Here is an 18,888-nt window from a genome sequence, read left to right as displayed (position 1 = left end):
ATTTCGTGGACACGTGCACTGTTCAATCTGCGTCTTTCGATCCCTTTTGTCAATGATTTATCGGGCTCCGGATTTGACGCGCTGCTAGGGACAGGGTAGGACTTGCGGTTGCAATTGTCTGTAATTGTAGTGCGAAGATGCGCACGTTTCACGCCTTGTAGGTGACCAATCGGCACATCTGAAGGCAAAACCGATCAATCCTCCCGTATCCGTGTCTCCACTGCTCCTAAGAGCAAGTTTGCAAATGTTTGCATCGTGAATCGAACCATCCCCCGCTAGAACACGTTTTCGTTTTCAATCGTGCACGATCGACGAGAATAATCTGCAACCGGATTTACCTGTCCAATTGCCTCCCTCAATGCCCGATCTTTATTCATTCATCACCTCCTGCAGCTGACGGTCGTCTTCGTCAAGTCGCAAAACTGGCCCAGATTGTGCACAACAATCGAACGGTGCTTTTTCTAACAAAAAACAAAATCCCCATCTGTTTCGGATCGGCATCTTTCGGCGATCGTCTTAGCCTTTTGCCCTTTTCAACTGGCCCCGATAATATTGGCCAATGTATCGAAGAAACGATCTTCAAACCAACAGGTTAGCCAACAGTTGCGGCGCCTCAGCCTTAGAGGTCAAGCAGCAGCTCTTGGGGTACTTGGCGTTGGGCTCTCGAGTGGCGCTTCATGCTGGAGCGAGTTGCCACATCAAGACAAATATACGGACTTTTGCACCATTCAACATCGCTTAAAGAAGCATCATAATCACATTCGAACGATCGCCCGCCATCTCCTGAGGTGACTTAATTGAACGGATCCACAGACGCCTCAGTAGAAAAGAAAGAAAACTCGAAAACACGCAACACAAACAACGCTCTAGATTTGTGCTTAAGGTAGTCAGACACATCATTTGGTCGATAAATACACTTTATTTGCTGTTTTTCATCTTTCCCACACAGACACACATTTTCACAAGAAAACTGCATGATTCATAATAGATCTGCCACCGTTCTTAGACTGCTTAACGTTAGCTTATCAAGTTAAACAACTAGCCATGAGTTGCATCCCCCACCCACCTGGAGGTTGGGGGATTATTCTGTCACATTATACGAAACGCGAGTTTCGCGCTAGATGTTGTTGACTTGCGCCCGCGTTGACATGGTTAATATTCTACAAAATTATTCATTCATAGCTGCCGCTTACGCTAACCAGAATGAAATATCGCTCCTGCAGCTTGCGCAAATACTACACCGCCCGTGTGCTGCGCTGTTGCAGCGCAACTACGACGGAACACACATTCCATGTGTGCGCGTTACCCTTGGGAGAGCTGGATTATCTATTTGCAACGTAACACTAGTAGTAAGGCCAATGAAGAAAACTCGAACTTTACTTTGTAATTTGTGATGGAGGTTGCTTTTTTATCTTTTTTCTACTTCTTTTGCTACCTTTCTACATCCCTCAACGGTTCCATCGGAGTCGTAGCCGCAGGCTCAGATACAGCACGATGTGCAGGAACGCAATCCAGATGCTAAGCCCGAGCACATCCGTCCAGTAGCGGTTCGGTTCCATGTGGAGGGCTTCCAGGATTTTACTCGTTTTGCGATAGTAGCAAAAGATCTCACTACAACCCACCTCCGTCCGGTTGTGTCCGTACGTAGCCTGCACTAACCCCTCAAACCCGTACCGAAAGTAGCTTACCAGCGTGAGTGGCTTAAAGAAATCCAGCAGCTCGTTGTACCGTATAAAGAACCCACTAAACAGTAGCGCAGGAATGATTGAAGCCGGCACAATAAATGGACTGACTTCGATCGGAAACAAACACCCCGCGATCAACCCATACACCTGCGCCAGCCACCCAAACAGCGCGCAGATGCCCCAGAACATCAACACACGATCCGTCTCGTACAGCTGCCCGCTGAGAAAGTACATGATCAGCTGAAAGGCTGTCACCCCCGACAGCATCCACGGGAAGTCGGCCACCAGCTTGGAGAAGTAGTACGCCGACACGGAGTAGTAGTTGCTCTTGTGCTCCCGCACAAACACAGCCATCTCGAGCGGGACTGGAAAGATGTGAAAAAAGACTCCCGTTACGCTCCAAAAATCCCAAGTTTCATTCGATTTATATACTACTTACATGTCAATATAACCGTCATTGCATTAGCGAACGTGATAAACATCAGGAAAGCGATCAGTAGGGAAATGTTGGACAGCACTTTGGACGCATCGTCACCGACGTTGTGAAACACAAAGCCGATCGTAAAGCCGAACAGAACGTGGCCGAAAAAGCGTAGCCCCATCAGCTGCGGATTCCGGACCGTGCCGAGTGTCGTACGGCGGGTTAGGGTGGTGAACTGGTTCCACCAGCTGATCGGATACTGGGGGCCTCGTCCTTCCACCAGAAACTCGGTCGAATCGTACTCGCGCTGAATGCCTGAAATAATTTAAAAAAACCGTTGAGCTCATCTGTATACATTTCAAATTCGAAACACATGCATTGCCTACATTTAGGCGCACTACTTACCCAAGTTCATTGAGGCGCTGACGGATTTTTCGGACTTGACCATCAGCTTCTCCACCTCGGCACATTTGGAGTCGTACTGGGACGCTATTTTTAGCACTGTAGAGCAAAAAGTAAGTTTAAGTAGGGCTTAAAATTGATAAAAAACACAAATTCCTACCAAAATCTGCCCGATTGTAGTACGGCGGACAGTGAAATCCAGCCTCCGCAAACGTCGGTATCAGCTCGTCCAGCGAACCCTGGTACATACACCGACCATCCACCACCACATAGATATCATCGAACAGCTCCAACAACTCCGAGCTTGGCTGGTGGATCACACTAATCACACACCGACCCTGCCGGGCGAGATCCTTCATGTACGAGATCACCTGGAACGAGGACACACTGTCCAGCCCGCTGGTAGGCTCATCGAAGAACATGATTGCCGGATTCGACACCAGCTCCAGCCCGATCGACAGTCGCTTCTTTTCACCCCCGGACAGCACCTGCGACTGATTGTGGGCACACTTTTGCAGCCCCAGCAGGGCAATCACCCCATTCACAATCTCGACCTTGTGCGCTAGCGGTACGTTCGTTGCCAGCTTCAAATCGGCCGCGTAGTGAAGGTTCTCACGTAGCGTTATGTTGGGTAGTAGCGTTACATCTTGTGCGGTGTACGCGACCAGCTGTCGATAACGCTGCCGGTCAATGATTTCATTGTTGACAATGATGTTCCCGCTAACGCCCTGCGTCCTGTGGGAGATATGGTTAGCAGAAGAGTTTCGGGAGCTGTTGGGATTACACTCACTTAAAGCCACTCAGCACATTCAGCAGCGTTGATTTGCCAGCTCCAGATGGACCTAGCACTGCAGTAAGCCGCCCTGTTCGGAAAGTGCCGGAAATATTCTTCAGCAACAGTTTGTCCTCCTTCTGATGCCGCACTTGATAGGCGATATTTTGAAAGTGTAGATTCGTACCGCCCTGCATTAGCGGTATCGTTATCTCGATGCTGTTCTTATCTACGCTCATCTTGAAGCGGGAAGCACGCTATTGCATGCGGCACCGTTGATTCAGATGGGAAGATGCGTCACACACAATTCTAACGCCCGCCACACCCAGTTCCGTTTACTTTTCACCAATGCTGTGATTGAAATTTGCTTCACAAATCACACTTACAACTTGATTGCTACTGTCTCTATCTTCTTTTCCTTTAAGGCAGTAACTTTAACTGCTAAAAGATCACCTACACCGAAAGGGGATAAAGACACTGCCTGTAAAGTACGCTGAGCACTACCTGAGCCACTAGCTTCCAGTCTACACGGCACCTTAGTCGCGACTGATCCATCTCGGCGCCGATTCATCTTCGGTCCCGGTAGCACGAAACCCCGCAATCCAGTAGTGGCTCATTTTTCTACTAGATTTATTGAAAATTTTCCGCAACTAGGTGGGGGATTGACGCGCGCACACACACACGTAGACGTCACACGCAGTCTGGGTTGATATTTAACATACCTGCTTGCTACAGTGCAGCCCAAGCCCTGAGACACGACAATCACTTTTCCGTTCCCTGTACGTCTATCACCTGGCCCGTCACTAGTTCTCAAACCGGTCTCGGGCGCGCGAGTGCACCGGCGGGAGTACAATTACACACACACACTCCGTGCTGTGGGAAGTGCATTTCTTCTGGCGGTTTCTGCGATTCTGCTAGCTGCTGCACCCGCTACACGATCTACCAACCACATGGTGATGCATGGATGGCATTGCCAACGAACAACGGCATACCTACCTCCAGTGTCTCGAGGGGTGGACTACTCCTACTCGTGCAGCTATTTCCGCAGTACCTTCGAGAGTTTCTTACGGCACAACGAAACCCGTTTTTTGGACTTGATAACTGACAAGCCCATGTAACGCTTTGCCTAGAAACTAGAACTGATCGACGGAGAGCTTTGTTTTCGGGGGGCGAAAATGTGCTAACGAGGACTTATCGAGCGAACGTCTGCTTGCCCGGGGGAGTTCCCAGAAACTGATGAGGCGTGTTAAATCGTTTCACATATGCAAACGCACACCCAGAGATACAGACACTTTCACATACACGTTCCGAGCGCTGTTTAACCCCTGATAACACGGCGTTCCCCCAAAGCCGTGTGACAAACTTCAAACAACACGATGCTCACCTACCGGCCACCACCAACCGACTGGTTGGAGGTCACGCTCCGCTTGGGGCGATAGTCGCGGAAGTCAGTCCGGCTCTTGCAGTTCGGGGCCTAAGGGGCTAATTTCGCATCAGACCTAGGGAGAAAATAGCAGCGAAAGGTAGCAAGGAAAGCAGAGACAGATATAAACACGCGTCAAATCCAAGCTCCAAGCTGTCCGGGCTCTAACTGGAAGGGCAAACAAAATGATACTCGGGGGCCGAGTATAGTTTTTACTCAAACAAGATATTCACACATCGGTTAGATCTCGTCTAGTCGGTGACGTCAATGGGAGTAAGAAACACAACTAGTTTTTTGTAAAAAAAAAGTCAGTAAATGCGATCTTTAATAGTTTACACTTAGTCTTGCTACAATTACTGGGGGTTCTCAGCACTGTCGCTCTATCTATAGACGGTCGGATTAATAAGCAAAAAAGCTACGGTATCGCATTTCCCGCGTTGACTATGTGTACTCTTTTGCATCTCGCTCTTGCTCTGCTGTGCTCCTTGTCTTGTCTGAGGTTGTTGCACTCAACAACACTTCACGCATTCAATGTCACGATCACCATCCAGACGCTCGCCTGCACCGAAACCGCCCAAGGTCGTTCGGGGTTTTGATGCAAGATTCCATTCCAGCAACAGCCCATTCACCGGTTGCGCCGTAACCGTACCTTCAGGCTCGCGTACAGCAGCACGTGAAGGACGGCAACCCACACGGACAGGCCCGCCACATCGTACCAGTAACGGTTCGGATCCATCTGCAGCATTTCCATCACTTTGCTCGTTTTGCGATAGTAGCAAAACATCTCGCTACACCCGAGCTGCGTTCGATTGAACCCGTACGCTACCTGGGCCAGCCCCTCGAACCCGTACCGAAAGTAGCTGACGTAGGTGAGCGGTCGAAACGCGGCCAACAGTTCGCTGTACCGGATAAAGAAGCCAGAAAACATGACCGCCGGTATGATGGACGCCGGCACCACGAATGGACTGACGTCTAGGGGGAAGACACTGCCTGCGACCATGCCGTACATCTGCGCCAACCATCCGAACAGTACGCAGATGCCCCAGAACGCCACGACCCGGTCCGTTTCGTTCGGTTGGCCGGTTAAGTAGTACACGATCAGTTGAAAGCAGCTCACCCCGGCCAGCATCAGCGGGAAGTCAGCTACCAGCTTCGAGCAGTAGTAGGCGGACACTGGGTAGTAGTTGCTCTTGTGCTCCCGCACAAATACGGCCATCTCAAGGGGGACTGTAAGTAGAGTAGGGGGATGATTGTGTGTTGAAGGTTCGTAGATTTGCAACTACATTTGCATGCCAGCTTTCCCTTACACGTCAGCACCACCGTCATCGCGTTCGCAAACACGATAAACATGAGGAAGAGTATGAGGCAGGACACGTTAGATAACACTTTGGCACCGTCGTCACCCACGTCGTAGAACACGCTCCCTATCGTCAGGCCGAACAGCAGATGGCCCAACAGCCGGAACCGGGTCAGCGTGATGTTTCGCAGCGTACAGAGCGCGGTTCGGCGTACCAGCACGGCAAACTGACGCCACCAGGCGATGGGATACTGTGCGGAGGCTCTGCTCTCTGCCATCAGGTTGTTACACTCCTCCAAGTGTGTGCTACCTGGGGGACGAGAAGTGGTTAGATTAGGTGTGCCTGCTCTCGATCATGGCGTAGGCGCAAAATCGATTACCATTCTCCAGGTATCCATTAATGGCAGTATCGGCCCGTGCTATCAGCTTCTCTACGCTGTCCATATCGTCGGTCCTCTGAGACGCTATTTTTAATACTGCAATTAGACAAACAAAGGGGTTCATTAGCAACCATTTCAATGTGCTCAATCATCTCAAACACGTACCAAAATCGGCTCGATTGTAGTACGGCGGACAGGTGAAGCCGACCTCCTCCAGTGTCGGTATTAGGTCGTCTAGTGATCCCTGGTACATACAGCGACCATCCACTACGACATAAACATCGTCAAACAGCTCCAGCAACTCCGAGCTGGGTTGATGCACCACAGTAGCCACACAGCGGCCCTGCCGGGCGAGATCCCTCATGTACGAGATCATCTGATAGGACGCCACACTGTCCAACCCACTAGTCGGTTCATCGAAGAACATAATCTTCGGGTTTGACACCAACTCCAGCCCGATGGAGAGTCGCTTCCGCTCTCCACCGGACAGTGTTTTCGCCTGACTGTGGGAGCACTTCTGTAGCCCCAGCAGGGCTACGATATCGTTCACGATCTTCGTCTTGTGGATGTAGGAAACGTTCTTCGACAGCTTTAAATCTGCAACATAGTGAAGCGTTTCTCGTACGGTAAGGTTGTGCAGCAAAGGTACATCCTGCTCGGTGTACGCGACTAGCTGGCGGTACTTGTGACAATCCACCGCCTCATTGTTGATGAGTATTCTTCCGCTAACTCCTTGCGTTCTGGAAAGCAAAAACGAGATCTTTTTTTTTATCTAACATCGGTGCAAATAATTTGCAGTTTAATCCTCACTTAAAGCCACTGAGTATGTTGAGTAGCGTCGATTTACCGGCTCCCGATGGGCCCAGAATTGCAGTCAATCGGCCAGACTTGAGCGTGCCGGAGATGTTGCGCAGCAGCTGCTTCTGCCCCGCACTGTACGACAGGTTCCGAAAGGTCAGGTTGGTGATGGTTTTCACAAGTGGTATGACCACCTCAACCGTTTCCTCCGAACTCATGTTTCGGTGACTGGAAGGAACCACAAAACAAAACAAAAAAAAAACCATCACATTAAAAACTCCACTCGTAATTGTTGTTTTAATAAACACAAACAAACGCATTTAACGACGTGCTGGACGCACTGGAGACGGAGAGCGCGTCGTATAAACATAATCGTAGTGCTGAACGCTTTTTTAATGAACCGACAATGTTTGTAAACATTAGGCGTGATCCTCAGATGCCACAGACACCACCACCGCACCACCACCAACAACAACCCACAGTGACGTCACGTGGTGCTCTGTGTGATCTGTCAAAAATTCACCTGACCGCACGATCATGCGCTTGCTCTCCGTCGTGCTCACCCTATTCCGAGACTCTCTTACAATCTCTTCTTTGTTTATTGCTGTTTATGCTCTCACTGCAGCAAACCTCTCTCACTCTCTCTCTCTCTCTTTTCTTTCGTTCTTCCACTTTACACCTTTCCATGGAGCAGAAACATGGAGGTCTTTAATGGGGTGGGCTCATTAAATCACCGGCATGACGTCACGATCGAGGAAGGTGATCTTTCCAGCAAGCGCGCACACACCATCTGGCATTACTGGTGCAGAACCCTGTCCACTCTTCCTGCATATCGTCGCAGGCACTGTGATGATTTCCTGTCACTGTGATGTGGTATGCAGTGCACGCAATTCATGCGCACCCCCTTTGTCGCCATTTCACAATCCAATTTCGGACAACAAACTATCAATGATCGCCAATAACTTCCGCCGATGAGTCGTGCTTCGTCAAACTGTCACCCTGGGAGCGAAGAGGCTTCAGCTAACAAAGATCAATTTAGGCACTCACAGTGGGGTCGGAAAAGGTCAATGTGCGCGCCACATTCTTACGCACGCACACACACTAACACACCCACACACGCGCGCATAGAGGAACACACCCCGAGTTTAAATGATCACTCACTCGGTCGGAATATGCATATTAATGATCTCCAACGCTAATGATCTAAAGCGCTGTGCTCCGTCCAGACGTAGACATCTTGGAACGATCGTTTGATCAGAAATCATGTCCAGATATTATAACACACACTCAACACTCCAGACGACAAGAACGAGCAGCTTGTTTGGTATCCACTTACTTCTTCGCCCGGATCCTCTGAAAACCGCCCGACAACTAAAACTGCCCGATATCCGGATCAAAACGCAAAGGCCCCCCTCCACGGACCACACGTTAAGACGATCGCGCGAGCGAACACCGCGAAGCGACTTGGCTGACTGAGCATAAATGTGTTGCTGCTTGTGTGCCGGCGAGTTTCGGGCGTTCCGGGCGTTCGACAAAATTTCGTTCGTAGCGCGCTCGCGCATTCTCCTCTCACGCGCGCGCGCGCACCCATGAACCGATCTCGGCGAAAACACACGCACCCGCTCTCTTTTATTCATATATACAAATGGACACACATACACGCGTAAATCTTCCACCCACCCAGCTACAATAGGAGACGGGGTTGGGGAGATGGAGTCCGTTTGGGAGAGATTTTCCACCGGTTCCGGCCACTAAGAATTAGATGGGGCGATTCGAAATAGCTGGCAGTCCACATGGCGCACATATGGGGTATCATCCATGGAATACGTGATGACAAGGTTGAGATTTTACGGTCGAGACGTAATAATTAATTCATGTTATCTGGTGCTACAACCGCTTTGCGGTCTTGGGCTGGCTCTTATAATTAATAAAAAAATAATAAATAAAAATGAACTATTATATCTTAAGATATAACATAAGTTAGTTATAATATAAACTATTCAAATCAATAGCTCTTGAACAATGCAAAAACACATATTCTGTTGAAACGCATCAAACGCAAACTCCTAGGCATACTTTTTATTTTCTTTTTAAGATTTTGATAGAAAAGACATTTTTGATATTATTGTTAAATGAATATACACTTGAATTGTTATTTATTCTACGTATTCTACTACTTTCTTCACAATAATCCATACAATTCGTTCAGATATATTTGAAAAACTGTCCATAATCCTTGAGCAACCCTTTAATGTTAGCATGGAATTTCTGGAACATCTTGTTTTGTGATACGCTTCAGAATATCAAGTCTCCATCCCCTATGTAACAAATTGTTACACCGATAGGTTTGAGCGAACCGTATTTCATGGATGATCCCTCACACTGGTCCACCGAATGCTACTATGTGTGTATGTACGGCTTAGGGTTTATCCGGACATTCTCGCTGCGTTCGTTTCTATTTACTTTTTTTTCTTGTTTTGCTAAACCAAGTGTGTTCTTTTCAGCCCCTCGCGAGCATATAGATGGGAGGTTATTTAAGCATTGTTGTGGACGAAAATATAAAACCAAACACGCATACCGCTCCACTGTGTGTCCACCGTTCGGGTGCGATCGGCAGTGAGTCAACTTCATCTCCAATGATCACTTATCGCACCACCACGCGCTGTCTTCATTTGAATGAAGATGTTTTCCTTTTTTTCGGCGAAGAATCATTCATGGGAGTAAACGAACGAGAGAGAGAGAGAGGTCGAAAAGAAACGAGGAAGATTTATGTTCGACGCTTACCGCAGTGGAAGTGGAATGTCAACTACCGATTGGAGTGTTTGGAATGAAGATGAGATGAGTTTCACTCAGTACCACGACGACAAACATACACTCACATATATATTTACGACTCTGCACACAAACGCTCGCCTTGGATTGAATTATCGAGCATATGCACTTGTTGGTAAACAAATTTACATCCACCTTTTACAGCAAGTTTCATTCGCCAGATCAGTTCTCGCTATTCTCTACGGCTCTTACGGTTACGGTAGTGACGGTGTAACGCGAACCTGATGGAATAATTTAAACCAGCAAATGCCTGCAAACACCACAACGTGCACAACGCGTGTTATGCAATGTGTCCGTCATCACGTGTCGCTTCACATGGCGCGAAGGGTATTAAAAGTGTAAATTGATTCCCATTTTTATTGTGCCACCCTCCCGATCTGGGGGGAGAACGAAACAAGTTCTCTTAATCACTAAAAAATATACTCTGACAGACATAAAAACATCCTTTAAAACTTAACATACAAACGTGTCGCTTACTCGATAAAATAAATGCCAACTTATTACGTACAAGTGTCACTAGGGATAGAGCAACCCAACTCCACCACACACCGGCAGCGATCATCGAGTTCGCTTCAGTCTCCACGCGAGACTCGCGTACAGTCCCACGTGCAGCACAAAGATCCACCCGAGCAGCCCGCAAACGTCCATCACGAACGTGTTTTCCAGCATGTCGAAGCTGTCCAGAAACTTGGGCACCTTGCTAAAGTAGCAGAAATCACCCGAGCAGGGTAGATTCGCACGATCGAACCCGTAGATCGCTTGCATCGCTCCCTCGAAGCTGTACCGGAAGTAGGCAACGTACGTGAACGGAATGAGAAAGTCAAACATCTCACGGAAGCGGACAAAAAACCCGCAAAAGATTAGCATTGGAATGACGGAACAGGGGACGCAGAAGACACTCAGCTCGAGTGGTAGTACACTGCCCGCCAGCAGTCCCGTCATCTGGGCGATCCAGCTGGTGAAGATACAGATGCTCCACAGCATTACGATGCGATCGAGCTCCATTGGTTGGGAGGTTAGGTAGTACGCACCGGCAAGGAATACGGATGGACCCAGTATCTGGAAAAGAGAAAGGGAATACTTCAGTTTGAGGAATAAGAGTAACCAGGTATGATAACTTACCAGAAATGGAAAGTCCGCCACTAGCTTGGAGAAGTAATAGGCCTTAAGTGAGTACCAGTTGTTCATTCTCTCCCGAACAAACACAGACGTCTCCAGAGGGACTGTGGAGAAGTTGAGAAGTGTTATTTATGGATATTGAATAAGAGATATTGACTTCGGCAACACTTACACGTCATGACTAAAGGCATCGAGTTGGCGAAGAATACAAAAATGAGGAAGAAGAACAGGCAAGACGCATTGCTCAGCATCTTCGATCCATCGTTACCGACGTCGTAAAACACGACCGCGATCAACAATCCCACAAACAAATGGGCCAGCAGCCGCATCTTCGTTAGTTGAAGATCACGAAATGTGCACAGCATTGTACGACGAGTCAGCGTGACAAACTGCCCCCATTCAGAAGTTAGATATTGACGGTCGGAAGCTGAGCTTGTGCTATTCTCCTGATCTCCAACAACTCCCGGTGGCATCAACATGGCATCTTTCTCGCCACAGTTCGGTCCATCATTTGGGACAACTTTCTCGCTGACCGCTTCTATCGCCTGCTGCTTGGCACGCTCTCTTAGCTGCAGCAAGTTCCCCTCGTGCTTGAGGCTTGCAATTTCCAGCGCAAAGTCTGCGCGGTTGTAATAGTTGGGACACTCGAACCCGCACGCCTTAAACGTGTCGACAAGCCCATCCAGCGGGCCCCAGTACAGACAGTGTCCCTCGGACAGGACGAACAGATCGTCAAACATCTGCAGAATGCTCGAGCTGGGCTGGTGGATGACGCAGATCACACAGCGTCCACTGGCGGCCAGATCTTTAAGATGGGCAACGACCTGCATCGCCGCTATAATGTCCAGCCCGCTCGTTGGCTCGTCGAAGAACATGATCGATGGGTTGGAGATCAGTTCTAACCCGATCGAGAGACGCTTCTTTTCACCGCCGGATATGTTTGCTACCGGATTGTGGGCACATTTGGAGAGACCGAGCAGCTTCAGGACGTCCACAACCATCGCCGACTTTTGGGCAATTGTGGTGGTGGGTGAGAGTTTCAGGTCGGCTGCAAACTCCAAACTTTCCGTGACGGTTATGTTACCGAGCAGGCATATGTCCTGCGGTGTGTACGAAACCTCGCGACGATATTTCCGGCGATCGATCGGTGTACCGTTGATGAGTATGTTGCCGGAGACATTGTTCGTTCTGGAAGAATGTAAAACATTTTGTTATTCTTTTCCATCAAAGAAGCTCTTTGCAGCCTACTCACTTGAATCCACTCAAAATGTTAAGAAGAGTAGACTTTCCGGCCCCAGAAGGACCGAGTATACCGGCAAGCCTTCCAGAATGAAACGCGCCGGACACACTATTCAGCAGTTGCTTGTTCTGTCCATCCTTATGGCGCACCTGGTAGCAGATGTCCCGGAACTCGAGTGTCGTTGGAGGAGTTGAAGGCGTTTTAGTGCGCTCGATCGCAATGGTTGTATCGGTTCCCATTTTGGTGGAGATTTTCGTTGCTATTCTACGAGGCGCGTTGTTGTCGCGAAATCACCAGTTCATACTGTGAGAAGTGCACCACTGCTGGGGTTTACGTCGCTGTAATAGGAACAAAATGGGGGGAAAACAAGTTAATTACAGCGCATGAAAGGCTAAGAGGTGCAAGATTAATAGCTCTTGAACCTGGCATCTTAATTCCCCATAGACGCTGCAATAAAGTGATGGAGCGGTATCTTACTCCGCAGTTAACGAGGTATTATTACAAAAACTTGTTGTAAGATGTACTTATATGTGACATAAGAGGGACAAAATGACCTCTTTCGGTTTACCATTTTTTATAACGCTATCTCTACTTGTTTACCGTTTGCATGCATGTGTTTTTTTTAATGGCTTAGGAGTTTGATGTACTTGTTTTTATATTTCTGTTGCTCATTTCTATCTTTTTTTATATTATCCATTGCTGTAGGTATCTTCTATTACTTATTTCAATTTCTTTTTGTTACATTAAGCTATAATTTTTTTTTCAAAACTGATTTAATTTGCCGGTCTCGTAGTACAATCGTCAACTCGTACGACTTTAACAACATGCCCGTCATGGGTTCAAGCCCCAAATTGACCGTGCCGCCATACGTAGGACTGACTATCCTGCTATGGGGGGATCAAAAAGTCACTGAAAGCCAAGCTCACAAGTATTGGTACTGGCAGGCCTTGACCGACAACGGTTGTTGAGCCAAAATAAGAAGAAGAAGATTTAATTTGCACACATTTACACTATTTTGTATCACACTATCTATTCTAAAGAATTTTCAAATATCAATCAATCGTATTTTTGTTAAATCTTGTAGCTTGTCAAACCCTGGATTGTCGATTATCAGGTACCGACAATCACCACCACGGATGTTGTAATCGGTGTTTGTTTACCCATACACTGCCAATATCAGGGCACGCTGTTTTGCTGCTATTTTTCAATTTTCACGTTATACTTTTAATTAATTCCTGCTGCACAATAATCGAACTGGGCAATAAAAAAAAAACGCACACAATCGGTCCATTTGATACTTCTGAACCATTTCATCGATTCATAACTCGCAATGCATCATTAGCTCTTATCGCGCACACGAAATGATAACATTGAAAGCGGCTTCAGCGCGCACCTTCCCCTTATGGTGTATCAAATCCGGTGTATCAAATCGACCCATCGAAAAGCGCTTCAACTTCCCGTGCGATGGCATTATCATCTCTGTACGCTTGCTATTTTGGTGCTATGCTTGTGCGCCAAATCCAAAGACTAAACATAATCTCACAGAGTGGCCCTGAGCCCAGTTCACGGCACGCACTTGAAAACTTCGACTCGAAAGGTTACGGCTAATCGGGGCTCAACCCAACACACTGGCCGGCTGATAACTCAACACGGCGTGTGTGTGGTGGCGTACGTGTGGAGTTTTTGGATGAACCCGGACCTTTATGCCATATGTTTTTTTGGTGCCGTCTTGATCTCTAATCAAGGTCAACCGATCGACAGCTACTGATCGAAAAAGAACGGCACCGTTCGAGGCAACCCGTATCACACTGTCGTTTGGCGAAAGTCATGCAAGTTAGGACTGATGGCTGCTAGCTGCTTCGTAGTTTGATTGCCGCTTTGGTGCTCTTCACTCAATGTTTATACAAACGTACCAACACATACTTGTACACTATTTGGTATAAATTAAACACGAAATGAATAATTGCATAACTCTGGGCGAAAACAGTATAAAACATATTGAACAAACTGGAAAATGTCTGCAGTTAGTACAGACCCCCCCCCCCCCCCCCCCCCCCCTGAGTTGGAAATTGAGTCCACGTTCAATTGAGTCCAGTTTTATCGTCACAACACACACCGCCTGTCTTCGGAGTTCCTCTCCAAGGCATCAATTACAGAGTCACACCAAGGGTCACAGCGAGTCCATTAAACGACACTACAAGTTTAATTTCGCGTCATTTTGCATCACTACGTTCAAGACACGATCGCTTCACGCGAGACACAATATATATGTGGAAACCACAGAGCACGAACTAGTGAGCTGTAAGCCCTTGTTTCTTACCTTCTGCGCCTGTTGTACTGGCACTGTGGCGATCCCGAATCGACTGTGTGGTAAGCCCGAACCACTCTACACTCTACACTTCGACACGCTCAGGACGCCACTGTGCTCAACATCTGTTTTCGCAATTCACGGACGGCACAATCTTTCCGGCGTTTGGACTGATAAGCAGAGCGCGGTGCGGCGTGAACGGTTCGCGCGAATGTTTACACAGGAATGTGGAGGACTTTGGCTGCGAGGGCTGTCTGCCGGGAAGTGTGCGAAGTGTTTGATTGACTCCACGCCAGCGTACGGTTTATCGACGGTCGGGTCGGTCGGTCGGTCCCTGCCAAGAGCAAGATAGCTAGTGGGCTGTGTACGTGAATACAAGACCGAACAGACCCCGGCAAGCGTGCTTCGTTCAATTAAGCTTCGTTGATAATCTTTCCTTTGTCAGTGTGTGTAAAGGGCGCACTGGACGCTTGGCATAAGAGCAACAGGGAGGACACTATGTCTCAAGTAACTGGAACTATGTCTTTTATTTGGAACACTCTCACTTTTTGAAGGTTGACCTAAAAGTATGTTTTCAATGCAATAGGAAGATCGAGATACTGCTGTTACCGGTTTCAAGCACTGCACGGAAATGGCAATCATGGGAAGAGAAAGTTGGATGCAGCGTACACCAAACCACTTCAAGTGGAGTAGTGTAGCCACATGCAGCCCGAAAGAGAGCGAGAGAAAACAGACAAATACGAGAGCGGAGCATTGTTTGGGGTAGTGTTGTTGTGGTCTACTCAAAACAACAGGGAGGAAATAATGAATAATGCATGAGGGGAGCAAACAATATTAAGTAATCTTACGTTTGACAAATTTTATTTATTATGTGGTTTAAAAATTAAAATTTAATTTCTTAACAGCAGTCATTTTAAGCAGTTTTTTAATATTATAAAGAGCATTCATTTTTAAAGAATGTACCCTTCTTTTTATTTGTCACAGTCACACATAATGAGATGTTCATTTATTTTTAATAACCTTTTATACACTGATACGTAATAATTTACACCAAGTGATTTAATCGCACGAGGAATGGAACAAATCGTAGAAAATATACAAATTATGACCGGTCTCTTATGCAATGCACAATACTAACAACAAATGCACTACCTCATTTTATAGCGTAAAAGCCACTAACGCTAACCACACTAACCCTGACCAGGCGCAACGTCACGTTTCTGCCGACCACTGACCCATATCATTAATGCAATGGCTACACTCCTGTACAAAACAACACTCGCTCGCTCAACACGCTGGCTCACTTTATTCGTCGCAATCGCACCACAAACCCGACGTAAATGATCAGCTGCATTATCAGCACCAACACTAACGCCTTCGCAATGCTCGTCCCATACCCGTACTCGTCGATATCGAACTGCTCCAGCAGCGTGGTCGGTTTCTTGTAATAGCAGTACACCTGTCCGCACGGTATATTGCCCCGATCGTACCCGTACAGTGCCTGCATCGCGCCGTGGAACTGGTACCGAAAGAACGACACCGTACTGAGCGGTCGCAGGATCGCAATCATGTCGCCCGCATTGACAAAGAAGCCCGAAAACAGTATCGGCACGATGCACGCGTTCGCTACGAAAAAGTTTTGCATCTTCACCTCGAAACAGATGCCCCCGATCAGGCCCAGGCTTTGGCCGATGACGCCTCCGATTGCGAACACACCGAGCAGCATGCCGAACCGGGCCCACTCGAGCGGCTGGCCGGTTAGGTAGTACACGATCGCGAGCAGAAACGAGGGACAGAACAGCTGGAGCGGTAGGTCGTGGATAAGCTTGGCGGCAAAGTAAGCCTCCCGGCTGTACCAGTTGTTGGCGATTTCCTTGATCGCGACGCTCACCTCATCCGCATCTGGAAGTGAAAGTGCCATTAGTGATGCGCAAAAGGAGTTAGAATGGGTTAAAGTGAGCTTGATCTTAACAGTGAGTGTGAGTTGAATCGACACGAAGTTATCATTTAACTCTTTTCGATGAACTAAAACTCATTTAATGTGAATTACCAATGTGAATTGAATGTGAATCCTTGCACTGAGAGTTCATTTTGAATGAGAGATTTAACTCTTCAACTCTACGCATTTAATTTATAGTGACCTAACATAACTCCTTCCGATATTAAGTCTCAATGTGGACGATTAATTCACAAATAATAAATTAAATCACTCATGAATTGAATAACTCTTGCAACAGTTAAACCTCAACGACTACTTCAACTCTTCGCAGAGGCCAGTAAGTCATTAAGAGTGATTTGTGAGTTAGATAAACCATTTGAGAGTTAGATCTTTTTGCACATTTTCACTCTGTGCGGTGAAAAACAATTCAATGCGAGTGAACTAAATCATTCGTGAGTTTAATTACACTTTCTTTAAATTCAAATATGAAATTTACCTCTTCACGCTGACCAACAAATCACTCGCAGTGAATAGAGTCAAACATGAGTTAAACAACTCATTCTAGAGTTTAAGCTCAATGTGTGATACAACTTCCAACGTCAACTGTTAACGTATTCACTGTAGTTTCACAGGGCTTTTAAAAATCAACCGAAGCAATTCGCAATTCTAACTCATTCACTCTGGTATAACTCACTCATTGCCATCATCACTCCACATTCGCATAAACACTTACAGTTAACCACCGACACTGCGTTCGTAAAATACACGAAGGCAAACAGCTGGAAGAAGCAACCAACGTTTGCCAGCACCTTGGCCGCATCCGACCCAGCATCATAGTGTACCGCACCGAAGACGAGCCCCAGCGCCAGATGCATACCGAGTCGAATCTTGAGGAAAAACTCATCCCTCGCCGACGACACTACCGATCGCTTCAACAGTGTGTACAACTGATAATAGCCAGCTGTCTGATAACGAGCAATCCTCTTCCCACCCTGTCCGAGCTGAGCAGCGAGCGTCGTCGGGCTGGACGGTGCACCCGCATTAACCTCCCGCATCTCCTCGTCCACCAGCTGGCACAGCATCCGGTGCGCTTCCGGCTGGTTGGCCGATATCGATTCCAGCGCAAAATCGGCCGGATTGTAATACTCCGGACAGCGCAATCCAACCCGGGCAAACCGTGTAAGCATCTGCTCAACCGGCCCAGCATACAAACAGCGTCCCTGTCGCAGCAGATACACATCGTCGAACAGCTGGAATAGACTGGAAGCCGGCTGGTGGATCGTACAGACGATTGTACGGCCACTCATCGCCAACGATTTTAGGTGTGCAATCACCTGCGTCGACGACACACTGTCCAGCCCGCTCGTTGGCTCGTCGAACAGCATTATCGGTGGATTGGTGATCAGTTCAACTGCTACCGCCAATCGGCGCTGCTCGCCCCCGGACAGACTGCGAACGACCGTGTTTCGAGCCGTATCCAAACCGACCATCTCCAAAATGTTATCGATTTTGGCCTGCTTGGCCGATTTCGGGGAACTCTGCGGCATCTTCATGTCCACGGCAAACTGCATCGTTTCCTGGACGGTGAGAAACGCCAGCAGTGGGCACTCCTGCTCGACGTACACGCTGCGTGGATCGTTCTCTTCCACCGGCTCACCGTTGATCGTGACGGTACCGATCATGCCGAATACTTGCGCACCGGACAGTACGTTCAGGAGTGACGACTTGCCCGCGCCGGAAGGTCCCATGAGTGCGACCAACCGCCCGTGTTGGAAGCGTCCCGACACGTTGCCCAATATTTCTTTCTCTGAAACACAATAAAACTGATTACCCTCAAAGGGACTCCGTTAAACATCACTTCACCACCTCACCATTTGTCCTGTAGACCACATTGCGAAATCGTATCGTTGAGGGGACAAAGTTTTGCAGCGGAGTTGCGGCCGACAGGCGGTTCAGCTCGATCTCTTCGCTGCCTGCCATCGCGTGTACTACTGCCGCATGGCGCTACCGAGGCAACACTGAGTTCGGCTCACTCCGCGCACTTAGACGCGCTCGACCAGACCGAACTAATCAGTCGCACTATACGGGGCTATGCAAGTGCACGAGACCTTGAGCGGAAAATTGTACCCCTCCCCCACCTCCCTGCACAAGTGCACACGATCGTATGCATTCCCATTCATAGCAATGCATTGGACGCGGGGACGCTCATGATGTACAAATAAACATTTTTTTCCACGATCACAGCAAACCCCACCGCCACAACCAAGCGAAC

At 48.0% G+C, this 18,888-nt stretch overlaps 3 protein-coding genes across 5 annotated transcripts; all 3 read right to left on the bottom strand.

The window, feature by feature from the left end:
• Positions 1 to 899: 899 nt before the first annotated feature.
• On the bottom strand, positions 900 to 15,303 carry LOC3291976 (ABC transporter G family member 2). The gene is made up of 15 exons (XM_061653101.1): positions 14,690 to 15,303; positions 12,382 to 12,707; positions 11,302 to 12,317; positions 11,133 to 11,233; positions 10,570 to 11,069; positions 7,191 to 7,406; positions 6,546 to 7,120; positions 6,381 to 6,476; positions 6,011 to 6,310; positions 5,353 to 5,930; positions 3,299 to 3,537; positions 2,669 to 3,243; positions 2,512 to 2,607; positions 2,125 to 2,421; positions 900 to 2,050 (listed from the first exon to the last, which is right to left on the bottom strand). Exons 2-15 carry the CDS (start codon positions 12,606 to 12,608, stop codon positions 1,449 to 1,451), a joined length of 5,418 nt encoding a protein of 1,805 aa, XP_061509085.1. The 5' UTR covers positions 12,609 to 12,707; positions 14,690 to 15,303; the 3' UTR covers positions 900 to 1,448.
• On the bottom strand, positions 4,993 to 8,775 carry LOC1271435 (ATP-binding cassette sub-family G member 1). 3 transcript variants are annotated; one of them, XM_061659135.1, is made up of 6 exons: positions 8,515 to 8,775; positions 7,191 to 7,406; positions 6,546 to 7,120; positions 6,381 to 6,476; positions 6,011 to 6,310; positions 4,993 to 5,930 (listed from the first exon to the last, which is right to left on the bottom strand). In XM_061659135.1, exons 2-6 carry the CDS (start codon positions 7,394 to 7,396, stop codon positions 5,329 to 5,331), a joined length of 1,779 nt encoding a protein of 592 aa, XP_061515119.1. In that variant the 5' UTR covers positions 7,397 to 7,406; positions 8,515 to 8,775; the 3' UTR covers positions 4,993 to 5,328. The 3 variants fall into 3 exon arrangements, with proteins under 3 accessions (XP_061515119.1, XP_061515120.1, XP_061515121.1); XM_061659136.1 differs by lacking the exon at positions 8,515 to 8,775 and adding an exon at positions 8,226 to 8,480; XM_061659137.1 differs by lacking the exon at positions 8,515 to 8,775 and adding an exon at positions 7,491 to 7,669.
• Positions 15,304 to 15,521: 218 nt separating the features above from the next.
• On the bottom strand, positions 15,522 to 18,697 carry LOC5668142 (ATP-binding cassette sub-family G member 4). The gene is made up of 3 exons (XM_001688222.3): positions 18,488 to 18,697; positions 17,350 to 18,423; positions 15,522 to 16,579 (listed from the first exon to the last, which is right to left on the bottom strand). Exons 1-3 carry the CDS (start codon positions 18,594 to 18,596, stop codon positions 15,978 to 15,980), a joined length of 1,785 nt encoding a protein of 594 aa, XP_001688274.2. The 5' UTR covers positions 18,597 to 18,697; the 3' UTR covers positions 15,522 to 15,977.
• Positions 18,698 to 18,888: the final 191 nt, after the last annotated feature.

This window comes from Anopheles gambiae, chromosome 3 (assembly GCF_943734735.2).
Source record: "Anopheles gambiae chromosome 3, idAnoGambNW_F1_1, whole genome shotgun sequence".
Lineage (NCBI taxonomy): Eukaryota > Metazoa > Arthropoda > Insecta > Diptera > Culicidae > Anopheles > Anopheles gambiae.
Note: the sequence above shows the minus strand (reverse complement) of the source record. Positions and strands in the feature narration are given on the sequence as shown.